Source organism: Poecilia mexicana, unplaced genomic scaffold (genome assembly GCF_051168715.1).
Source record: "Poecilia mexicana isolate PSO_F unplaced genomic scaffold, ASM5116871v1 scaffold_17, whole genome shotgun sequence".
Lineage (NCBI taxonomy): Eukaryota > Metazoa > Chordata > Actinopteri > Cyprinodontiformes > Poeciliidae > Poecilia > Poecilia mexicana.
Window position 1 is genome coordinate 15,933,632 of NW_028263386.1, and position 24,605 is coordinate 15,958,236.

A 24,605-nucleotide genomic window follows, 5' to 3' on the forward strand; every position below is an offset into this window, starting at 1 on the left:
GCATTTATACTCTAGCGACACAAACCAATCAACTCAAAATAATCACCTTTGAAGTTGTATTCCTGATGGAGACCCTGAACAAGTTTCGTATTTCTTATTTGCATGTATCTCACTACACCTGGCTAGTAAAACCGAAGTCAATGTCTTATTTGGAGCTTCAGATTTGGCCCTCAAATTACCCAGTTTAGGCTTAAGGTAGTTCCAAGACTACCTTAAGCCTGTTCTAATCCAATTACAGCCACCCTGTTAACAATAGCAATATCAATACAATTATAGATGTATCCGAGTAGAAAATCTGTGTAGTTACTACTTTGCCCAGTTATGCCAATGTACATCATACCTACATTTATGAATATTGTATATGTTTTATTCAAATAAGTGAGCTCTAAGCAAAAAGTGAAATAAAGTCAGGCAGGACTAAAGGTCTATTTTAAGGTTTGAGTTATGGCCACATTTCACAATCTCTTGCTTAAAATCTAAAATATTTACACTAGTTAAAGCTGAAATGAATTATTTTATCCTGAACAGACACTTGTTCAAATTCTACTAAAAATGTATTTGTGAAATGTTGATTTCTTTTCTTTTTTTCTTTTTTTTTTTTTTAAATGTCATAATTCAATAGACTTGTCAAACTTGGTCTGAAATACCGTACACTCCGAAACCGACAAAAATTTAGGAAAAAGCTGTCAGTTTTAGTTTTTAACTATGCTGCTATTCTGATTCCAGTATTTTGCTCCAAACAGACTGGATTGTAGCAGCATCCTTAAAATGACATTGGAAATTCAACCACTAGCCTCATCCCATCACATTCCTAAGTGAGATGACCAAATATCGCTCTGTGAAATATCTTTAAAAATTTCTTAGCTGAGTGCTTAATATTTCTTTTTCATTTTAGATTTACTCATGTTGTTTTTATTTTATACAGGACCACAGGCATTTATTTTTATATTTATAAAGGATAAGCTTTCAGCTCTGCACTTGCACAAAGTAATGACTTTATATTTCAAAGTGTATTTATGTACAGACACATAACAGCCATTGTACTAATTGCTTTCTTTGGAAATGTCATTGAAAATAACGACTTTTCTTTTTTCTCTTCCTCTGCTCCTTAATATAATAGGTGTGAGTGGAGGACAGTGGTGAAGTGTGTCGCAAGGATGCCAGAATCAAAGCAACTTCATTGCACCAGAGAGCTCACAACAATGTTGGCTCTTGCTCTCCTTTTTGCACTACAGGTAAAATTGCCCTAGCAGTGTTAAAATTCAAGTGTCCCTTTATAGTCATTTGTTTTGTATCCAATCCTATTTAAGCCAAGATCAAATCTATAGTTGGCATACAAATTCTGACTTTTGACAGCATGTATATTTGCTGGGGATTTAAATGTTTTTTTTAATTTTTTTTTATCACTCCTTTGAAAAGCAGGCACTTCTCAGTTTGTTGAACCAGATTTTAGCAGTTGGTTTTAACACAGTTAGATCTGGATAATATGAACCAATTTTAGAGCAACACTTGCATTCACCCAAATGTCTGCATTTTGTTTTTTATTTTTTTGTGAAGTGTAAACCACATTCCGCATTTATTATTACAGCCAGGCTACATAAAAGGGTTCTGTGTTAAATTGGTCTGTGTGCAGCCCAGATCTGTCAAAATCGTTAAATACAGTCCTTAAATGTGCCGCTAAAATGGTTTGCATGCGCTTACCGAGAAAATTTCTACATGTTTCCACAACTGATGGTGCAAATAAGTCAATAGGATTCAAGAACCACATTACTGCTGTGCTCTATGGTTATAAAGCTACAATTCAAGCCCCGCGTGTCAAGTAGGGACATCTTTTAGTGCAGATGATGTTTGGTATGATTTCACTTTTATCGAGGCAAACAAAAATATGTGCTTGGCAACTGCAGTGCATCTGTTATAAGTGGGAGAAGCTCACAAGTAAATTGTTAGGATTGCTCTTTGGTTGGCAATACATTTTCAGCTTCAAATGCACTTCAGTTTGAAAAGACATGAAAGGGTTTGTGTTTTGTTCATTTGGACCACAAATAAAAAATCCTTTCATTCATAGGTGGGAAAAAAAAGGGAAAAAAACTTTTGATTCGAGCTTCAAAGCTTTCAAATGGCTATCATTCTGAAATCAAGCTGCAACGACAGGTGGAGTTATTCAAATCTTGACATATCTGTCATTGTTAGCTGCGTGTTGGTGTACTGAATATGCTCAGTTCTCTGACAGAAAAAAATGGAGCAATTCTTCAGTCTTTTATATATATATATATATATATATATATATATATATATTGTATTGTATTGCTGGTCTATCGATACAGGGTCACCAGCCCAATTAAGGTGTTTAAAGCCCCTGTTGTCAGTTTTGTGTGCAATATGGCACTTCCCAGCCTCCATGAGACACTGAGAGAGCTCTCATAGACAAGTGGGGGTCCAACCTTTTAATACTGGCCTAAACAGATAGTCGAGAAGCAGCCAAGGGGACCATAATAACTCTGGAGAAACAGCTGAGATCCACAGATTAGGTGGAAGAATCTGATGACAGACCTGTTAGTCATGCAGTCCAGAAATATGGCCCTTTTGGAAGAGTGTCATGGAGAGAACCAATTCTTCTTGTCATCTTTCATTTATCATAAAAGTTCTGCTATCAAACATATGGAGTTTGTTTTTAATAAGGTGCAACCAAAAAGGCTGAAGCTGAGGACGGAGGTTTAGCATCTTGCACACTGTAAGCCCCCCCCCCCCAAACCCCCCCTAAATTAGGGTACAATGTTAGCAGCTGTGGTTGCTAGAATTTTACGATAAAATTCTGGCAACCACAGCTGTTAATATTTTACCCTAAATTAGAGACGTTTCTTCTGTACAGTACAGGCAAACATGCAACCCAATCTCCGATAACAATATTTAAATCCAGACCTTAATCTAATTTGTAACTGATGGTAAGATTTAAGATTTGTTGTTCATATGTGTTATTCATCCACAAGCCTGAGCTGAATTGCAAAACAAGGTTGGACAAAAATCTTAGTCTATTTAAAGTTGGTGAAGAAGACGTACCCCAAATGACTCTCAGCTGTAGTTTCTTGAAAATATGGTTCTACAAAGAGTTGATCCAGGTGTCCTTAATGAACATTACATTTTTCAGAGTTTAAATGCTTTTTAATGCAAATTAAATTAAATCAAATCGCAATATAGAAAGTTTAAATGGGGCTCTAGGGTACTTTTGTAGATATATATGATTACTTCTATATGATGGGATCTTGCTTCTTACGTAATACATTTCACTTTGGCAGTCAGAAAACCTACTAGCTTTTAAACGCAGAGCTGTCACCACTGATTTTTTGGAGATTACTGTTTCTCTATTTGAAAATGGTTTTGTCAGTGTTACAGTCAGAAAACACCATTTTTCAGATTTTGCGTTTTATTGTCACAAATAAGACGCGACAATAAAATACCCCTGGGCTCTTTTCTTGGTCGTTACTCCATCATTTTGTAAATGCACTCTCATCTGAAGGACAAAAAAAAGAGAGAGAGAACAAACCTGAATCCCCTGAGTCCACAAAACGTGTAATGTTGTTTTTTTGTTTTTTTCATGTTGTCTCTCGCTCCAGGGTGCTGCACACGCTGCTCCATCAGGAGACAACAAGCTGGTTCGAACCACCAGAGTGAGGAGGCAGATCCCAGAGGGGGATCAGTTTCCCTCTGCTTCCTCAGTCAATCAGACACTACGAGAGCAGCCTCTTGTCTTTAACCACGTGTACAACATTAACGTGCCGATGGAGTCTCTGTGCTCCGTCGACCTGGATGCATCTGTGGCCCCAGGTGACCCTCTCATCCCTCTGATCAGCTGGATATTGTGAAGGCTCAATTTAGAGAAATAGTCTCGCCATTTTAGAAGCATGTGCAGTATCAATTTTTATTTTTATTTATTTCTTTTTTTTATTTAAAAAATTTAAGACGTGTTCTTTGAATTGTGCAGATTCTCACGCTGAGTTGGGATCCAGACCTCCAGCTGAGGGACCAGGGGAGCCAGCCGGGCCAACAGAATACGCGGAGCAGACGCTTGATGCAGAGAGTCAGGTGGCTTTTCTGAACATTATTGTGCACTATTACTTTCAGTAATTTCACACGATGACATAAGTTATTTAGAGACGAGTGTTGTTTTTACCCAAATTAAAATCAATCACTTTTATAGCCTTTGCTGTTCAATTGGGTTCAGTGCACGGAGTCTGTTTGGATTTTTCATGTCTATTTGCTCTTATTATACAACAACAAAACAATGCGTTTATTACTGACAGACATTTCAACAATCTTTCTAAAATTATAATAATAAAACAGCCTCTTGTCTGGAGCCTGGGCAGTTTGAACAATCAGTGTCCTACCTTAGCTTGCATTTAAGTTACAGATATCTTCTGCCACTTTCCCTCCTGACCTGTCCCCTCCTCTTGTCCTAAGTGGAATTAACAAAATGCAACTGCATAGCATTTTTTTTTTTTTTTTGATTAGTCTGCATTGCTTCATGTATATTTTTCACCTTGTCTGAGAGTGTTGCTGGTGGGGAGAAACCTTACTGTAAGCTAAAACTAAAAAAAAGTAAATCGTAAAACTGTTTGCGGACTGTTGCATATAAAATTCACTCGCAGTAAACATTGTGCTAGTATTAGTGTTTGACCAAAGAAAGCAAGGCAGTTGCAGGCCTTTCACTTCATGTATGTGTGTCTGATGGGTAAGATAAGACTCAAGAAATAGTCTGCATCAGGGGGCCCAAAATTTCTCGTATGCTGATCATAATCTTATACTTAAACAGGAGTCTAAAACCTTAATTCTTCAAACATGAACAAACCCAAGAGGACATTCGAAATAGATGATTTTGTTGCCTTGCCAATGCTGTGAAATTCAAACCAAACTGTTGCTCCTTGCTTAGGTGACGTTTACGCACCGCATCAACATACCAAAAGCAGCGTGCAGTTGTCCAGCGATAACCACAATCCAGCAACTCGCCACCAGAGTGGAGATGCTGGAGAGAGAGGTGTCCATGCTCAGAGCTCAGTGTGGATCTGGATGCTGTGGGGAAGGCTCTGCCATGGGTGAGTTCTGTCGCTTCCTGGCGACAACGCATTTAAATAAAGATTCAGGTTTTTTTGTGTGTGTTCTTTATGTAGAAAGAAAGAAAAATTGAACAGGTTAACAAAAACAAACAGACAGACAAACAAGTATGCCGAGCAGAAAACACGAGGCACAGACAACACGGTGTTATTGATTCTGATTGGCATTTTCTTTTTACCCGCTCCGTGGAGAAAGGGTGTAGAGAAACCTCTGATAATTCTCCCATCCATGTTATGAGAAGACCAGCGTGGACAGATCCACAGAATAAATGACGGTTAAAGTATCTTCTCCAATGACACCATCACCCATTTCAAATACTCTCTGAAAACGCTCCATCTCCATGGTGAGAAAATGATTTTCTCTAGCAGTCATGATCAGAATCAGAAAGAGGATGACACACTCAGCCGAGGAGGATGGTTGCTGGAATAATCTAATTGAAGCAACTGTACTTATATTTGTCCTGACAACTGTTTTCTAGTCTGTGTTTGCAATTGTCTTATTAAAACACAAAGTCTTTGACTTTGAAATGAGTTTAACAAATTTTATTCAACATGTAATGTTTTCTTTCTTGCTTGAAGAAGGTATCAAACTAGAGCCATTTCGTAAAGCAGACCATGTCCACTTTTCGTCTTAGGTCGTCTGGACTTTGTCCCGGGTTGCAGCGGCCACGGGAGCTTCAGCTTTGATCTGTGTGGCTGCATCTGCGAGGAAGGCTGGGGGGGCAAAAACTGCTCCGAGCCTCGTTGCCCAAATGACTGCTCCGGTCAGGGGGTGTGCATCGAAGGGGAGTGCGTGTGTGATCGGGACTTTGGAGGCGACAACTGTTCAGAGCCACGATGCCCCTCCGACTGCTCAGGCAGAGGCCTGTGCATCGATGGGGAATGCGTGTGCGAGGAGTCCTTCACAGGCGAAGACTGCATGGTCGGACGGTGTCTCAACGACTGCTCGGATCAGGGGTTGTGTGTCAACGGGACATGCCAGTGCCGCCCCGGCTATGTGGGAGAAGACTGTTCGTTGGTGTACTGCGCCAACAACTGTAGCAAGAAGGGAGTCTGCAAGGAGGGTTTCTGTGTCTGCCAGGATGGCTTTGCTGGAGATGATTGTAACTCAGGTAAGCTAATTTTATTATTATTATTATTATTTTTTTTTTTACTATAAGAAGTATATTGGCATATGTTATTTAACCATGTGAAGCAAAAAAAATAAGAAATCCCTCAAAAAAGTTGTTCTTCATTAATAAAGATCTGAAAGATTAAATGCTTGAGGACAGAAACACAATAATAAAAAAAAAAAACACACAAGCTTACACCACACAAGAGCTGCGGGAAACAGAATATGTGTTTCTGACCTTTTTATTTTATTGTTTTGACTATGATTTTCTGACACTGTGATAACAGGGCTTGGTTGTAATCCTGAGATTACAAAGTGCAACCGAATCCCCCATGGTTTTTTGTTGCAGTTATTCCTCTCAGTATCATCATTTGAAGATTCTGACGAAAATCTCAGCACTCTGATTAAATCAGTGTTAGATCTGTTGTCGAATGCTTTACAGATGATTATTTGTAAAAAAAACAAATTATTGAAAAGACAAAAAAATTCTTTAAAGAAACAAAAAAAATCTCGTCTATGGTTGTTGGAGTGCCCAAACCTTTTCAGTACATGCCCTAGTTTTAAAAAAATTGCTATGTGCAAAATATTAAGACTTTATATGCCTAAATATACCAGGTTTTACCATGAGTGTTCAGTTTTAGTTGGAGTTGTCAAGAAGGCAAAAGAAGCAATATAAAACCACTTATTTTGTTATACGTGAAGTCACTGACTTCACGTATGACGTGGCTAACGTGGCATAATAATTAATCATTTGTCATTTTAAATATAACTGGCTAGAAAACCAGTAGATATCATACTAGAGTGGGTGACCAATGAAAAATGGAAAACTAACTTGAAAAGTCTCACAATTTAAAGAGATTAAATTATCATAAAAAATGTTTTGAACCGATACCGTGTGTATCGATTTGGAGAGTAGTCAGTAATTGTTTTTAAAGCTCTGGGTCCAGGGGCCATGCTTTTTAGTCATGTAATACAAGAGTCTTCTCAACGTTTCAGTGTTTAGCTCACCAAAAAGGAGAGAAACATCTTAATAATGCAGCTTTTTTTTCTTTTAAGTGAACTCTTACATTTAGCCTCACTAGTACCGCACAAAGAAAAATCTATTCAGATCATGTTGCACAAAAAAAGCAGTTTCAGTTACCTTGAATGAATGAATGAATGAATTTGGCCTTTTCTCATGTTGTTGATCATTTAAATTTACCTTGTCGGTAGAATTTTATTTCTTAAACTCTAATCTTTTTTGTGACTATGATAAGAGATTTGAAGATCTTAACATGCCTGAAGTTAAAAAATAAAAAAAAAAAATATGTGCATGAACATCTATTGAATTAATTTCTCTTATAAACGGAGAAAAAAAAACAAAAAAAACAACCTTACTGTGTTTTGTGTTTAACATAGATTCCACAAGCTTGAGGTGGGAAGATTACAGGCTTCAGCTCCACCATTGTTAGCATACATGCAGGGCTGTGAAATAAACCTTTTTGTGCTGCAAATGCAAGTAGTGGGGGTGCATGACTTGCTGGACAGCAGAAGGTCTAACGATGTTCATTTGTCAAAAGTCACATTCATCTGGGGAGCCAACTGTCACATTAACTGCAGCTGAGACAGTTTCTGAGCTGTGCCTGCCTTTGTTCAAAGCCGAGCCTCAGTGCCAAAATATCACATCCTCCTCTGCCATTTGAGTTACCTGTCAACAAAATGATGGATGGGGACAGATAGGGGAGCAAGCGATAAAAAAATCAGGAAGGGAAAATGGTATTTCTAAGGCTGATTCATCCGTTCCATTTCCCCTTATTTAATATCTATACCAAGTGAGAGGGACTGATTGCTTATTTATTTTTATTTTTTATTTTTTTGTAATTAGCCACTGCTTGTAGGGTGAGTTTGTTGAATACAAAACGTGGCAGTTCAATAACCAGAGGAGCACCGGGTGACAGGCTTAAGTGTTTCATGTTATCAGGAACCGAAGAGAAACGGCATGCATTTTTTCCTTCAATTATGGTGGCCTATATTCTCTCAGTATGTGAAATAATGGAGACTGTTGAATTTAAATTGGATCTTTTTAGTCATGGGGTCAGAAACTGCACATATATTTTTATGTGAAAATTCTGTGGCACTGGGTACCTAGACAAAAGGTATTCCCCAGTTTTTCAATGACATCTTGTTAAAGAGAAAGGTACAGACAAGTTTTATTTTATATTTTTTTTAATCATAAGCCCCTCATCACACCTATTAAAAAATAAGCCTTGCTTGTTTGTGTTTCTCTATAAAAATGGACTCAAACACTGAGGGGGAAAAAAATGAGTTGTGGTCAAGCTAATTATTCTGGGTAAACATGAGGGAGAAATGATTTGAGAGAGTAGTTATCGATTTATTTACTAATGGGATCAGCAGACTCACTAATATGTGGCACAGATTAAAAATCTAGCAATCTATTGGTTGAAATAATAATAATAATAAAACAATGTCTTTAGCTGCTTCTGTTCTACTCGGCTAAGAATCCATGTAAGTAGACTTTAACGGGCACATCATGCAAAGAATGACTAGAATCACAGCACATTGTGAAACAAAGAGGGGAAGGAGAAGCTTCTCCAATCCAAAGACAATGAGTGCAGAGGGGTGTGAAACCAGATTTAAGTGAAATGCATAAAGAAAAAGTAAAGAAATGAGCAAAAAGTGAAAGAGAAGCATAATCTGGCTGTATTTTAGCAGTATTGGAGATTGCAGAGTGCAGAATTTGAAAAAATGAAGATATTCATCAGAGCTCTACATTAGAACTTATTCTAGAAATGCGTTTCCATCTCTCCTTTAGCTCTGTATCTCTTTTTTGGAAAAGCCAAAAGCCACTTCAACCGAGAGTAAAACCATTTTTGCAAAACTGAGGAAATTATTTCAAGCTTTGAGATTTCCATCGACTTGAACGTGATACTTCAAAATGAAACAAAAATTTAATTAAACCACACAGCTCTGCATTATACAGCACATACAGCGGTAAAACCAGAAGACATTATTAGCCTGCCTAAGTGGGCGGAGCTCTGCTCGGGTTGCTAGGTGAGGGGCTGGGCTCTATTGGGGTTGCTAGGTGAAGGGCAGTGCCTGTCAATTGAGTTTTTTTTTTTTTTTTAAAGCTGATTTTCATAACACTGACTAAACATGAAATTATTGCTAAAAAAAAACATCTGAGTGTTTTTATTGTTTTAAGTACTAGGACTGTTTCAGCAGTAGAGACCTGAATGGAAACAAAAAAACTTGAAAGGCCCCCTCTGAATGAAATATATTTAATTTAGATTACATAAACAGTAAACTATAAAGGAGGATAAACTGGGAAATTACTCAACAGTAAAAATCTTGGCAAACAGTATAAAATGTTTTGTATAATTTTGTTATGAATCTCATCCTTTAGTTGGGATCCCGTTCAGAAAGTCTTATTTCAATTTATTTATGTTTTACACTGTCATTTTTTTATTTTTATTTTTTACTTTTTTGCTGTAAGATGTTATTATATCTAGTTTTTAAACCACATTTTATTAAATGTGAGCCAGTAAAGGAGCCCATGCAACATCAGACCTCTCCCCTGGATCTGCTTCTTGTGTAACTGCACATGTCTCTCTATGCTCATAAACTGTAGGCTTAACCTGCTGCTCTCTTTAATCAGTAAGGAGAGGTTGAGAAGAGGGAAGGATGTGGATGTTACTGGGGCAGGAAGGAGATGAGCTGAGAGACGGGGCTAATTTGTGTATTCGCAGATGGCAGCATACTAAATGAAGCAAAAATGTAAGAGTATCATCTAAGCTGTTTCGAGACATGAAAATATTAATATATCATACGAATGAAGACAGATTTTTTTTTTTTTTTCGGGGTTTAATCAGAATGTGAAGACAGAATCAAGCAGCAGCAGCAGCAAAAAAAAAAAAATACATATGAGCTGACATTCATGCAGACAACCCGTCTGAGAACATATTATTCACAAGTAATTTTATTAGATTAGGGTTGCAGCCACATTTTACCTGCAAGTCCATGATGCAAATCTCCTGCTCCACAACATCCCAAAGGTGCTCTGCTGGATTTCGATCCAGTAGAGCACTGTGTGTGGGGGTCTTTGAAATCATTGTTGTTATTGTTTACTGTTCAACAAGCACATCTGAGATTACAAAGAAGACACACTGCATTTGTTTATTACTTTGTTTACTCTACCGTATCCCACAGTGCAATGCAAACCTTGTTACAGATAGATTTTTGACTCAAGCTTTGTGCATTGACCTGGTAGGTGTGTTGCCTCAGAGTCAGATTGCATTCACACCCAATACTAACTGATCCAGAGTTTCTTTGCAACTGTCCCGAGACAGAGGAGGCGGTATGGGGATCCCCGTCTTGGTGTGATTGTTCTGTTCACAGCTACAAAACACACCAAGATCAGAGTGAACCAGAATTTGTTTTAAACGGACTAAACACGTTAATTGTGATAACACCTTGAATGTATTCGGTTTAGACTGAAACTATACCTTCTGACAGAATGATATCTAGACCCTTAAAAAGTTTTTGCTCTTGTGATAAACTCTTTAGTAGTTTCTGTGTAGCAATCTACCAAAACTGACATGGATGTATTGATTCTGAAATGGCCTGTTTTTGAATATCAGTTTTAATAGTACTTAGTTAAAATGCCCTTTGCTAAGTCATACTGTTTTTGATCTCCAAGCACTGTCTATACTTGGTGAAGCGCTTTGTAGTCCTCTGACTTGTTAAAATACAAGTCATTTTAGAGGCCTGCGTGACCACGCTTAACCATTAGAACCTTATTCATGTTGATACAGAATTTTATTCTATCAAGATGTTAGCTTCACCTACCTGTATTTTGTTGGCGTGAAAGACTTACTGCCCACCGAGTCGTGACAGGGTCAAGTCTCTGCAGAATAGTGGGGACAATAGCTGCTGATTTCTTGTTCCTGCAGTGAAAGTTCCACCTCATCCACTCCATTTTGTCAGGACTGGACAAGAGCCAAAATTAGGATGGACAAAAGAATAGCTGTAGTTCCAGGCTTGATTCTTATCCCCATTTTCTTTTCCTCCTTGGAATCAGTGCCTCTGCTTGTGTTGACATCATTTGTGCTGGTTAACTAAAAAATAAGTCTGTTTAAATGTCTCGTGCAATGAAGTTGTTGCTGCAACTAGGGATTAGTGATTTTAAAAACCCTTTTTATTTTTTCTTAAGTATTGTATTTTTATCTCACACATGGACCAGCTGAAAAGGACTGAATGGCGGTGCATTTTACAATACATTCATTTTTGCCATTTACTTATACAGTATTGATAAAAGTAAAAAAAAAAAAAAAAAAACATGTTTCTCTAACTTGCAATAATGGATTATGAGAAGGTGAACTTTAAACTTATCTGAGAGAAATAAATTGACATTAGTCATGTGCATCGTAACAACAGCTACTGTTAAAAAATGTTTTGTAATTTAAGACTACTTCCTAGTTTTATATGCGGGTGGCAAATAATATTTTTCACGCTTTCTGAAACATTTATTGTTGTACTTTAGTGTTTCAGATAATCAAATTAATATTATTATTGGAGAAAGGTATACGAAATATTTTTTTAAATGATGATTTCCTTCTCTCTGGTGGAAAAAAAGCTTTAGAAAAACACTAACTTTCTTACTCAGGTTGTTTGTCTTTTATTGAAATTTATTTGACAATTGTGCATGACAAACATGCAAAAATACGAGAAATCTGTAAGGGGGCAAAACCTTCTCAGACCACTGCGTAAAGGTCTTAACTCAATCAGGTAATAGAAGTTAATTACACAATGGAGCATCTGATGGTGGAGTGACCTTTGTTGTTAGGCTCAGTCTTTCCGCTGATTACACCTAATGAGACTTGGAATTATCACAAGATGCTGAAATGACCTTCAGTCTGCCGCTCTTTTGAATTTAACCACAAAAGATGCAATTTGGATAAATGGTGCCAATTTCTTTTTATACTGAAGCAAAACTTTAAGAACTGTAATAAGTTAAAAGATATAACCTCATCTTCATATAACATCTAATTGATCAGCTGTTTCTGGTGGCTTTCCCATTACACTGCTTCTGGTGTATTTATTTACCGTCTTTGAAGAAAATGTATCCTGAGAAAATGCTGGTATGTTGAAACCTTTCTTGCAGCTGCATCATATTCAAATATTAATAAAAGCTCAACAGTGTTCGTGAATATTGCATTACTCTTTACAGAAAACGTACACACTTTAGCTTCGGGACAAATTTTACATTCACAGGAACTCTGCTCCTGTCTTTCATCTTGATTTATGTCTCTGTTTTTGAGTGAATGACTTCACTTCGCCTGCAGGCTGACCTTATTTCATCACTGTTCATCTTTCCTCTGGACTTCTGTTGCTTCCCCTTGGACTTTTATTTTCTTCCTGTACCCAACCAAGTTGAGTTGGGCTGCTGAAATAAATCTCGCTGCAAAATGTTGGAGAAGTTGTTTGTGCCGCTTTAAAATAAACAAGCTGCTGCACAGCATGTTGCCCGTCTGTCAGGCACGTGGGAAAGTAGTTGAAGTGGCTCCTGAAATGTCCCAAAAGTTCCCAGAGGAGGCCTCGTTGTATGGCCTCTTGTGCTGCGGAGGTGAGAGGTTGTTTATCACACCGTTGCACTCATTGGCCCTTTACCTGTGTCCGCTTCACGCTTCTTGTCTTTATCGCTCACTTGATCATCTTTCAGGACTAATTATTTACTCCTCTCACGCACACGCTCCATCCACTTTTCCCACTCTATTCTGTCCTCTGTGTGTCTCTGACTTAAACCGTTCGTGTCCACCGCTTCATCTTCCTGTGTACGTCCTTCACTTGTCTCCCCAGCCCCGCTTTTGTTCTTTGTGGCAGGGGAAGCTGTAAACACTCCTGCATATGCCTCCACATTTACATTCATAGCCGTCGGTCTGGTTTATGGCTGGAAAAGCTCGCCTCTCGCTACAAGTGCAGAGTTCTTTTACTTGTGGGAATGTTCAGTGTCAGTGAAGTGGTGAAATGAAAGGTGTTTAGCAAGCCGTACGGAGTGTCTTTAATTACGACGATGTTTATGCTCTCTTTTATTGGAGGCTTCTGAACGTGTGCCGAGTCTGGCGCAGAAGTCGAGATGTAGCCAAACGAATATGGCATTTGATTTCATTTGGTTTCATGAGTGATTGAAACTGAGCCCGTGAGCTGCTGCGGCCGAGTGTTTTATCAGGCACCGCTAATGTTTTTGTTTGCTAATTTAAAGTGTGGAGACCTGCTTTGGGCTAAGCCATTAATGCACACAGCATTTACATTTATTGTATTCACAAATCGTATTCGCTACAGGATCTGATGCGATCGAAAGCTTTACAGCCCTCATTTACAGCAGTTTATTTATTTATGTTTGCTAGTCAGATGTATTGAGAGTGGTTTGACTGATCAATCATCTGTACTGTACATAAAGGCTATTACACAAAAGTGCATTTAGAAAAATGAGCTTGCTTTTTTTCCCCTCATCATCAGCTGTTATGACAAAAATAACTGGAGTGTGGAAGAAGAATGTTATCTATGAGTGTTTTTAATATTTCAGCATAGTGTCAGTGTCAGATGTACTCATTGCTCGCTTATTTTAATACTGAAAAGAGTTGAGAGGGGAGAAAAACTGTCTATATGTGAAAACACTCAGTGAATATTTAAATAATTACATCGTGTTCGATAATTCTGAGTAACATTACTTTTGTTGTTTGACAGACGAACGCCTTCAGGTGAGGCTTTGCACTGCTTTGATGTTTGAATTAGCTCATTATTTTTACTGACAAAAAAGGATTGTTTACATGGCAAATGGAAATGGTGAGATATGATGGATCTTACTGTGTAAAACACATGCTACTGAGTGTAACTGAAATAAAAAGGAAAATTAGTTTTTTTTTTTTTTACATATTTCATTATCACTACACGTTTCAGTCAGGCCCTTTACTGGTGGAGCATCAATCATATGTGTGGACAAAAAAAAAAAGAAAAAAATGGTCTTAAAGACTACTCAATGCAAGCATTTTAATAGTTCATAACATAACCTATCCATTAACTGCAATGACATTATTGACACTGGAGTTCTTTAAGATGGTCCAAATGGTTGTTGTCTCCTTTTGAACTAATGTTCAGCTTCAGTCTGTGGGATCAGCTAATGTGGATTTGTAATAAAACAGAGTTTCATTTTGAAGGAAAGTTTTTAACTGGCTAAAACTTTAGAAAAGATTCTCAGATATCCAGACAGAAGAGGCCTCGACTTTTTCGAACATTGGTTGGGAAAATAAAGTTTTTAAAATGTTACACTAATGGGTCAGTTAAGGTTGTTCTGACTTGTTCTGAATGCCTTTAAGAAGCAGGAAACATCCAGATTTATTTTATCCAAGCACTTAGAACAGCTTTTAGCTGTCATTTAACTCTTTTTCAGCTTCCAGTGTTCTCTGGCCAGTTTTTCTACTTTTATGATAGTCACATCGTTTAAAAAAAAAAAAAGCAAATAGGCAGCAAATTTTCACCCACATTGTTAAAATCTTGCAGTTGACAGCAGTTATGTTATTGTTTTTTCATTACTTAATCTCAACATTCTTCTCTATTTTCCTTATTTTTTGACGACGTGTTTTTATTCAACATGGCCTCTGCTTTTTAGGCGGAGACCATAGTGTGGAGAGCAGTAGTGTGTGAATTTGTGGTATAGCTTTAAACATGCCTTATGCATGTGATGGTCATTTTTTTTAAACCTCTGGCAAACAATTTGCAGATTGTGAAAGTGTTAAAAAGAAAGTCATCTAATGACATTCTTGCGCACATTGGCCTGCTTGTGCCATACATTTATTTTTCGTAGACTAACTTACTCAAAAAACAAGCATATGGCTGAGTCCGGATTTGTTTTTAATTACAAAGAAAACTGATTTAAATTTAAAATAGTTTTTTGTTTTCTTACACTTGCTGTCTTTGATTATTTTTTAACTTTATGGACTGTTATAATTTGAAGGTTTAATCTTTAACAAAGCAAAAAAAAAAAAAAAAAAAAAATATATATATATATATATATATATATATATATATATATATATATATATATATGATATATTTTGTGTGTGTTTGTTTCAACAGTGGCACCTGCCATGAATTTAAATGCACGTGGAGTTACAGATCGTACTATCGAGCTGGAGTGGGAAGGGTCCATTATGGTGACAGATTTCTTGGTGACCTATACCCCAAGCAGCCCTGGAGGTAAGGAGAGATCTCTATTTAATCTAGAAAAAAAATACCATTTCAAACATCTGTCGTGTCATAATGCCGTGCAAAAGCAACAGGGGATAAAAGTGCATCCTTTTGTCATATTTTTTTTTTTGTTGTTGTTGTTGTTTCTGTCAGGTGTGCAGCTAGAAGTGAGGCTCCCAGGAAACACATCATCTTGGATTATCACAGGTCTTGAAGCGGGCATAGAGTACAACATCAATGTGTTTGCTGTCATCAACAACTCAATCAGCGTTCCCTCCAGTATCACTGTTTGGACGTGTAAGTTTCGTTCTGTACTTTGTTTATATCTTCTTTTCAAAAGACTCACTTGGCAGTTGCTGGAGTTTACGCGTTCAGTCCCAGACCTAATGTACTTTTTCTTTTTTTTTTCTTTTTTTTTTTTTATAGAGGTTTTCCATTAATACATTCTGACAGTCTCATGTCAGTTTTATAAATGCATTTACACCTCCCCTTAAAAAAAAAGAAAATACTTCCAATTTGTTTAAGATCACGACCTGCTTGTTTATGCTGTCTGGCTGTGATATAACCTGCAAAAACTGCTCAGTGTCACACACACGCTGGCAGGTGTTAATGGCAAGCCAGCGGATCTGCTGGGGAGGCATGCCAGTTGTTTTCATGCCTACTAAGAGCGCAGACTTATCAACCCCCTAAGTAAGTAATAGCCTATTCATTATTGCAGCTGATGTGTGGCTGCACAAACACATTTCCATTAGTCCCATCAAGGCTGCTAAAATCATCCTCAATTTCACACATAAGTGAATTTTATTTCAGTTATGGTAAAAATTTTGAGTAATAAAGTCAATTTAGAATAATTAAACTTGATGGAGCCATTTTTCAGTGAGGATGTGATATATTGGGCTGTCTTCTTGAAATAACATAAAACAGAGAATCCGATTATCCATCGAGATGTTTAGATCGTAGCTGCTGGTGAACAAGGCATTTTAATATCTTGCAGAAATAATGTGTGCTGGTGAGTAATGATTATATTTTTTGTTTACTGAAGTGCAGATTATATATATTAATACAACAAAATGATCATAGATTATTGTGGAAGTATGGAACGCCCTGGAACGCTTTCAAATTCTGTCAAATTAAATACCATAAGATTTAATGTGTTTTACAGGTATTTCATAAGACAAATCAATAAAAAACATTCCAAAATGTTTAAGAGATGATTATAATTCAGAAATGTGTAGTGTGCACTCAGCTCCTTTACAAGTGAAGCCTTGGGTAAAATTAAGCTCAACCAGTTGCCTTCAGAAATCACCAAGTCGCTTAGTAGTCATTTTGTGCATAATTTAAACTCGATATAAAAATCTAAATCCAGTTGTTTTGTTAAAACTATAAAAGTTAGGTTAGGTTCTAAAATAATATTACAAGATTTGAACATCTCACAGAACACCGATCAATTAATTGTGTGACAGCGTATAATATGACTGAAAACATAACCTAAACTGAAAGTTAAGGTAAGGAGATCACTGCTAAACACTGCCCCACTACTGCTGGGGTGCTTTTGTTTTGAAGGACAGGAACATCACTCAAAGTTTTGAAGATGATGAATACAAAACAACAAGCAAGTCCAATAGTGGACTGATTTTGATTTTAGCAATTTCAATGTGCAAGAAACTGTAGTTCATGTAAGGACCTAAATCCATTTGAGTACCTAAAAGCACTTCATCCAGTTTGACCAAATGTGAACTATTTTGCAATAAAAAAGTCATTTAAAAACATTATACTCTAGATGTTTAAAGCTTCTGGAGACATACAGTGGCTCACTGTCTTTTTGTGGTTCAGTATTTGCAGATTAGCCTGTTTGTTGATTTTTCTATGGATTATGACTCCGAGTTATCCGCGGAAAGTCACCTATCTAAGGAATATTTTGTGTATATATCTAAACTATTCAAAAGAAAATGCAACTTGTGAAGCTAGAATAACTAGGCAGACTGGTACTTAACATGTCATTGGTTACCATGTCTGCAACCATATCAGCTGTATTCGGATCCAGATCATGGAAAACTTTGACATTTAATTTTAGTCACATGAATCTGGATTGGAATGAACAAAAAACAGTTACACCTTAAGAATAAAGAAAAGCGAAAGTTAATGTAGCCTTATTGATAATCAGTCTAAAATGTAGTAAAGTACAAGAATGAAACAGAGTGTTACTAAACAAATGCTTTTTTTCTATGTATCCAGATCTCTCCAATCCAGATGGATTAGTCTTCAAATCTATCACAGAGACATCAGTGGAAGTCCAATGGCAACCGTTTTACTATTCCTTTGACGGATGGGAGATCAGCTTCATCCCCAAGGTAGAACACAATGTTTAATACTGGGGTTGCATGATATGTAGAAAAAAATGTGATGTGAAATCATGTTTGAGAATGTTTTGATTACGCTTTTTATGATTCAGTGCATACATACACAGGACTGCCTTCTACAAGTGTGTTTATGCCATCTATCACAAAAAACCCTAATAGACTTTATATGAACTGAAATTATTGCAACGAAACCAAAAAGTCGACACATCCACCTGAATAAAATGGTACAGATAACCTGAATGATGAACATTCTGAAAGCAGCAAGGTGTAATGGTTCCGCATGGGCTTCTTTTACACACCATTTTGCAATGGTCTTGAGGAGCAGAAGCTCAGTTTAGCCAGAATTTACACAGTATTTTCAATATCGCTTTAAGTTTAAGTGCCTGCACAACATGAAGCTTGAATGTAATTAAAGAAGCGGCTTGTGTTAAGGTCATTGGCTGTTAGATGGATAAACAAGCTTACTCCCTTTCCCCTTTTCTTTGTGAAATCATATCAAGGACAGGTTTTGAGCTAAAATGCGAGAAGTACTGTAACCTTATATAGACTCCAAATTCTAATCTCCCCTCTCACAGTAATTGGTTTTCTTCTTTAAGGTGTTCTCAAGGGAGACACCCCCTGTTATGGGCTGGCACTAAGCCCTAAATCTGAGGCTGAGAGCATTTTTGTTTTGTTTTGTTTTGCTTGTTTTTACTGTATTAAAGAAAAGCAGTATCATTTCACTGGTTTTAGCCATTCTCCTATTTTTTCTTTCAATAACTCAATACCTCGTTGGTGTCCATCACCTCTCAGTTTCCCAGATCTCTTGATTATTATACCTTCCATGCACCACTTCTTGCTTGATATCTGTAACTCTTTTCTCTCTAACTACCTTGCATCCTTTTCATTCTACTGTGCATTCCTTTCACTCAATCTTCCCTCACTGTCTCTTTCTACCACCACAGGGGAAATCATATTAAGGGTTGGCAGTTCCACCCCCCGTGGATTTAATCCAGCAGCGGGGATTGTGAATTTTGACAATCTCGTAATGGAAGTAGGCATTAATGCTTTGGCCTGTGTAACACAAAATTCTCGAAAGGGGAAACAGAGAAAGGGGCACGGGGGAGAGAAAAGGGAGCTTTGAGACCACCATTGTTGGGAAAAGCAACACTGCAGTGCATGTGAGGAAAACTAAAAGCTGTTTTGTTGCAGTTTTTTGAGCACAGAACGTAAATAAACGGTACACGTATGTTAGAGTTAAGGTATAATGATTAGGATCATGCACAGTGTGTAAAAATATCCAACAGTAAGAATGTCAGTTTTATAACTTTCCTTTTGTAAAAGTATATTAGAGCTTTTAGTTTATTATTCTGTAATTGTGCGTATTGGGTTTATAGAAATGAAACATAGCATGATTCCATGTATTTACTGCTAAAGCATCCGTTGACACTGGATCATCTTCAAGTCAAATTTAAAGGCAACGTGCGTTTATTTTGCATCTTTAATTGCATGAAATATATACATCTTTTTTTTAAAATCTGTTAAGATTACCGATTTTATCTCTGCGTAAGTAAAGCATTTTTTATGTGTAAATGCACAAAAATTTTGCCTTTAACCTCAGTCTTTCAGAAGCCTTTTGATGGAGGAAGACAGTGGGGGTGGATGGTTTCTCCATTATTTGGCTCACAGCAATACCAAGTGACATTTAAAACATGAGGAGCACTCAGAGCATTAAGTGCTCCGCCACAGCAACGACTCTGTCTCACAATCAAAGTGAAAGTCACTGGGTTCTTCTTTTATCCACGCTACTGCTCCCCTGATAGGTTTCATGATATTCTTGCTGCCTGGTAGGGACACACACAAACCAGCAGCACTGCAAACAGAAAGAAAAAAAAAATACAGCTACTGTGAAGGGGAATAAAAGAGAACGCTTTTTGGTGCAACTTTTCTACATGAAAAATATTACATATGAGTGGGATTTAGAAGGTTTAAACTTAGCACTTGGACTCTTTTTCGTAGTTTTTCTCCATGTAAAGGCATGCTTCAACTTGAAGCTTACGTTTTGCCATCACAAGAAATGAAAAATTCATCAATTTTTCATAAGTTTTCTGCAATTAAACATTTGATCAGGATGCAGTTTGTAAATTGTAGACCTAATGTATAGAAAATAATCTATCTTGTGACATTTTCAAACAGAGTACTACATTTAAAGTCAAGTCAAGCTTATAGAGCATATCTCAGCATCAGCACGGTTCTCAGTGCTTTACATCATAAAAACATCATACAGTCACCAATTGTGACACAAGCATTAAACATTACATTTTATCAAATGCCATCATCAAAATCACAAATGCACATTGAATATGTTGATCAATTTTACATGTTCTTAGTGTTTCTCCAAACAAAGGTTTTAGCCTTGATTTAAAGAAACTCGGCGTTTGAGATGTTTTGCAGTTTTCTGGAAGTTTGTTCCAGATTTGTGGTGCGTATAAGTTGAATGTTGCTTCTCCTTGTTTGGTCCTGGTTCTGGGTAAGCAGAGTAGGCTAGAACTAGACTGAAAGTGAACAAGACACAGACATTGATATCGTCACAGAGAGAAACAGCCACTGTGCACATAACTAAGAAAAACGGGATATCTAAATACGAGGAAGGGTAGGAACAAGCTTACACAGGTTTGCCCTGAACATTAAGGCGGTGGAAGAGCATTTTAGCAGTTCTTAGCAAGTTTAAGATCCCAGGAAATGAGAGCCTCCTATCAAAGCAAAAGCTTCAGGTATCACGCCTTTAGGCTTATACTGAGCAGCAAATATTAGAACAAAGAAAAAAAAAAATTCCTGAGGAAATATTTATAGCCACTCTTAAAAAATCTTGGGCTGTTTTCTTGCCTGTGAAAATGTTTAATTTTCAGTGTGATAGTTAAAAAAAAGAACTTGCTCTGACATTCTGTGTGACAACAGGTTGATCTTTATTACTACTGGATAAAAATGAAACTTCTGAGACGTGTCTAAGATCTAAGGAAAAACTTTACATTGACTTTAGGGGTGAGGTTTTTGAGTAGGTTTTTATAAGCCCTTTCCTCACAGATGGGACTTTAATCACTTTTTTGCTATCAGGTAGCTGCTTGGTGTGGAGGTGCGTAATTATGAGCACCGCCGGGAGCACATGCATCAATTTTTGAAGTAGAATGATCATGATTTTGTAGCCCTGCAAGCAGCACATCTCTCGGAAGAACAGGCACGCACCGAAAGAGCAAGAAACGGTGCAGCTCTGGCCAACATTTCTGAAAAAAACACCCTTGTGTACATGCTACTCAGAGCCTCCCTCTTCCTCTCTGCTACGCAACAGATTCTTCCAAATAGCAGAGTCTGCCATGATTGATCAGGCTAGTTAACACGACCACCACTGACGGCGGATAAACAGTTTTTTTTTTTCCTGGATTGGAAAGTTGTTCCTCTGCCATTAGCGCATTTAGCAGCATGTTCACGAGATTGATTGACACGCCCAAAATAGTGAGGAACAGACTGCAAAGGAGACGCTCCAGAATAAAACAGACGTTAACCAGCTACAGTAAGACTTGACAGTGGAGAAGAGACTTGAGTAAATAGACAAAAAGAAATCAAATAACACCAAAAAAATCACACACTCCTCCACTCTGTGATACGGACAATGATTCTGTTTCCATTTTTCGACTTTCATTGTTATTCAGACTGATTGAAATGTATTTATTCCAGTTTGATTATGTGTTACTGACAAACCTAGACTACATTTCATATTAGAAATGTATTTAAAGAAAGTTGCTACATCCTTTATGTTCTGCTCCGATGACAATCGTCAAAGTGCAAGTGGTTGGGGTTCTCAGATCAGCAGTAGGTAAAACATCTGTCAGCAGGAAGTGCATTTGCAACATTGACTCTTTGAGAACAGCTGGATGCAGCTGGGGCCTCTGTACTGATGAGTGACAGGCCTTTGGAATTGCACAGACTGCTGCCTCTGCAGAACACAACCTGGAAAAAAAAATAAAAAATCACTGTTGCACATAGTTTTTTTTGCTTGGTAATATGGTTTGGGAATTTAATGTGCTAAACCATCCAAAAGTTTACAGGTAAAAAAAAAAATGGACTGCAGTACGTTTCTCTGTACATTTACAGGAAGTGTAAATTGTTTTCAACAAGTTAGTTTTATGTGGACTTCTTCGTCTTCTATAGCGTCACTGTTAAAATATCGTTAGCTTACCTTATCACTTTTGTCTATTATTGTAAAGGACAATGATGGCGGCATGACAGCCCAGCTGCCCAGCACCATCACCTCATTTATTCAGAGCGGTCTGAGGCCCGGGGAGGAATACACAGTCAACCTGGTGGCGCTCAGAGAGCAGGGTCGGAGCCAGCCCGTCACTGCTACCTTCACAACCTGTAAGTGTGACAAAGCATCAACTGGAAATTGAAGTGATTTATGATAGATTATTACACTGATAGTTGCAAAGAGCTGGATGCTGACCATCATTGAGCATGACATTTTTCATACATATCCTCCCAATCAAAAGGACGAAATAAAAAGTTTAGAGTTTGACGTGTACCTAACCTGGCAGAGTGTTACCGAAGAGAAGACCTGTGACATCCGGGCATATGCATTCAAATATGCAACTGTCAGCCATTGTCTTTAAAACTTAAATATATGAACTATCATGATTACATTTACCTCACCATTCAGATAAATTGGAAGGAAAAGCAAAGTATATGTTTTGTTGTTAAACATTCCTTTTTTGTTCACGTGTCCTGCTGTTAAATTTAAGGTATATCCTATGAAATAGCTCATTGCATACACAAGTAAGGGCAGCTTTGATTTAGGAAAAAAGATAGTTGGAGATGACATCTTAATTGCTTGCTTAACTTTATTAACTTAGGATTCCATAAATCGTCAAACTAGACACGTTGCGTTAACAAAAAATCTATTAAAATCTGATTTTATTACATTCAGTCTTTCAGATTCTATGTTTGGGTGCATGAGTTTGAATGTCTGTAGGATAGGTTTGTGTGTTAGTTTGTCAGCTGAAGTTGCAAAGACAATACACTGGCGAGAAGAGTAGAAAATTTTAGCACTCATCATTCAAGAGCAGCAAGAGGCAGGTAGCCCCAGCTCCCAGAGGCCACAGCAGCCTCAGGCAGACAGACACCAGGCATCCCCCACCTGCTAGCTTTATCCCCACCACGGAGGCAGCTTGACAGTGAAGCACAGGAGAAGTTGCCCTCAGGGCAGAAAGGCGCTGGGAGAGACACGTTAAACCAAACTGCCCTATCACCCATTGCTATCACATACGTCCATACATCCTGTGAGCCATAGGCCACCACGCAGAGAACAAATGACCCCCAACACAAACACCATCACGCCAACAAAGCACCCAACCCACTTGTCCTCCTCCTGTAATGCTGCCAGAGCCCCCATGACAGTCCCCACTGAGACAGAGCAGGTGCCAACCCAAGAACTACATAAGGACAATGTCACTCCACTGTTTCCTGTTTGTTTGTTTTTTTGTTTTTTTTTTCCCCCCGGAGTACGCATGTGTGCCGGTGTTTAGGTGAAATGTTGTTATGAATGCAGGTGTGCATGCTCAAAATGCATTAAAATTGGTGCTGGAGGTGGTGCCTTGAAGACCCCTCTGCTTTCTGACAGATGATTTAATGTCCACAACCCTGTGTGTCTCAGATGCAGTAAAATTGAGGTGTAGGATGGATCTTAGCACAGTAAGGAATAGACTTTCCTTATTTGAAAACAAGGACATTTAACAACTATTAAACTTGCTTTCCGTCATGCCCAGATTTCTTCATGAAAAATGTTTTTATGAGCAGAAAATAAAACAATAAAGACTTGGAAAAACATCAGTCTTACATTTAGTAAATTGAGTTACTGAAACAAATGAACTTTTTAGTAATATTCTAAGTTATTGAATATGACTGTACATTATACTGGGCATGTTGCAATGCAACATGCTCCTGATACTATGGAAGGAAAATTGTTCAGATGCAAGTTAAAGACTAACTATACAGCTATATAATTGTACATTAACCGTACAGGCATAAAAAAAGTATTATCTTATTACTTATATTTTTGTCCCCAGCGCAACGTAGCTGATGTATGGGTCCCACTCCTCACCCAGCAGACACTATTTAGGTGTAATAGGTCCAATTCAAATCTCATCCATAACAATTCAGACGCCGACGTCTGCAGTCAAAACACCATCAATTTCCTGTCAAGTCTTCGTTCAGTTTTTTGGGGGGTTGTAATTAGATATCGATTAATAATTCATGTCATCTGCTCATTAATTTTTCACGGCGGCTCGCTGCATGACACCTTATTGGATAAGAAAAAAAAAGCGGAAAAGACAAATTTGAAGTTAGTAAATTATTCATAACAAAGATTTATCCCTCCTTGGAGATGGAGGGAGTCGGGAAGAAAACCCAGAGGGAGAGCAGAGCCGATGTGGGAGCTGGTTCCCAGGAAGTGGCTTCCTTGGATTGTTTTCTGGGACAAGACTCAAGGGGCCAATTTCTAATACATCAAGGATCAGAATGGACCTGCAATATGTCAAGTCTGAAATTGAGACTTATTTAGATCTCAGAAGCTCACCGCCTGTAAGAATCAGATCACTGTGAGATATGTCTGTGAGAAGTCAAACCTGTAACAAGCGTTGGTGAGTAACTATGCTGTCACAGTATAGTATAGAGCGCTGCTCAAGTTTTAAATTCTGATATGTCTTGTGGAATGAATTATTGTGACATAAAAGTAGTGATGAGAAATCTCAGCTTGGT

The 24,605-nt window shown here is 37.7% G+C and overlaps 1 protein-coding gene across 1 annotated transcript in view; it reads left to right on the plus strand.

The window, feature by feature from the left end:
• The first annotated feature begins 1,137 nt into the window (after positions 1-1,137).
• tnr (tenascin R (restrictin, janusin)) overlaps positions 1,138-24,605 on the plus strand; it is a 78,035-nt gene continuing 54,567 nt past the window's right edge. The window contains exons 1-8 of the mRNA XM_088014437.1: positions 1,138-1,235; positions 3,612-3,822; positions 3,980-4,080; positions 4,925-5,087; positions 5,741-6,217; positions 15,349-15,756; positions 17,695-17,810; positions 22,061-22,211. Of these exons, the coding sequence (XP_087870563.1) occupies positions 1,158-1,235; positions 3,612-3,822; positions 3,980-4,080; positions 4,925-5,087; positions 5,741-6,217; positions 15,349-15,756; positions 17,695-17,810; positions 22,061-22,211 (1,705 nt within the window). The 5' untranslated portion in view covers positions 1,138-1,157. The remainder of the gene's footprint in view (positions 1,236-3,611; positions 3,823-3,979; positions 4,081-4,924; positions 5,088-5,740; positions 6,218-15,348; positions 15,757-17,694; positions 17,811-22,060; positions 22,212-24,605) is intronic.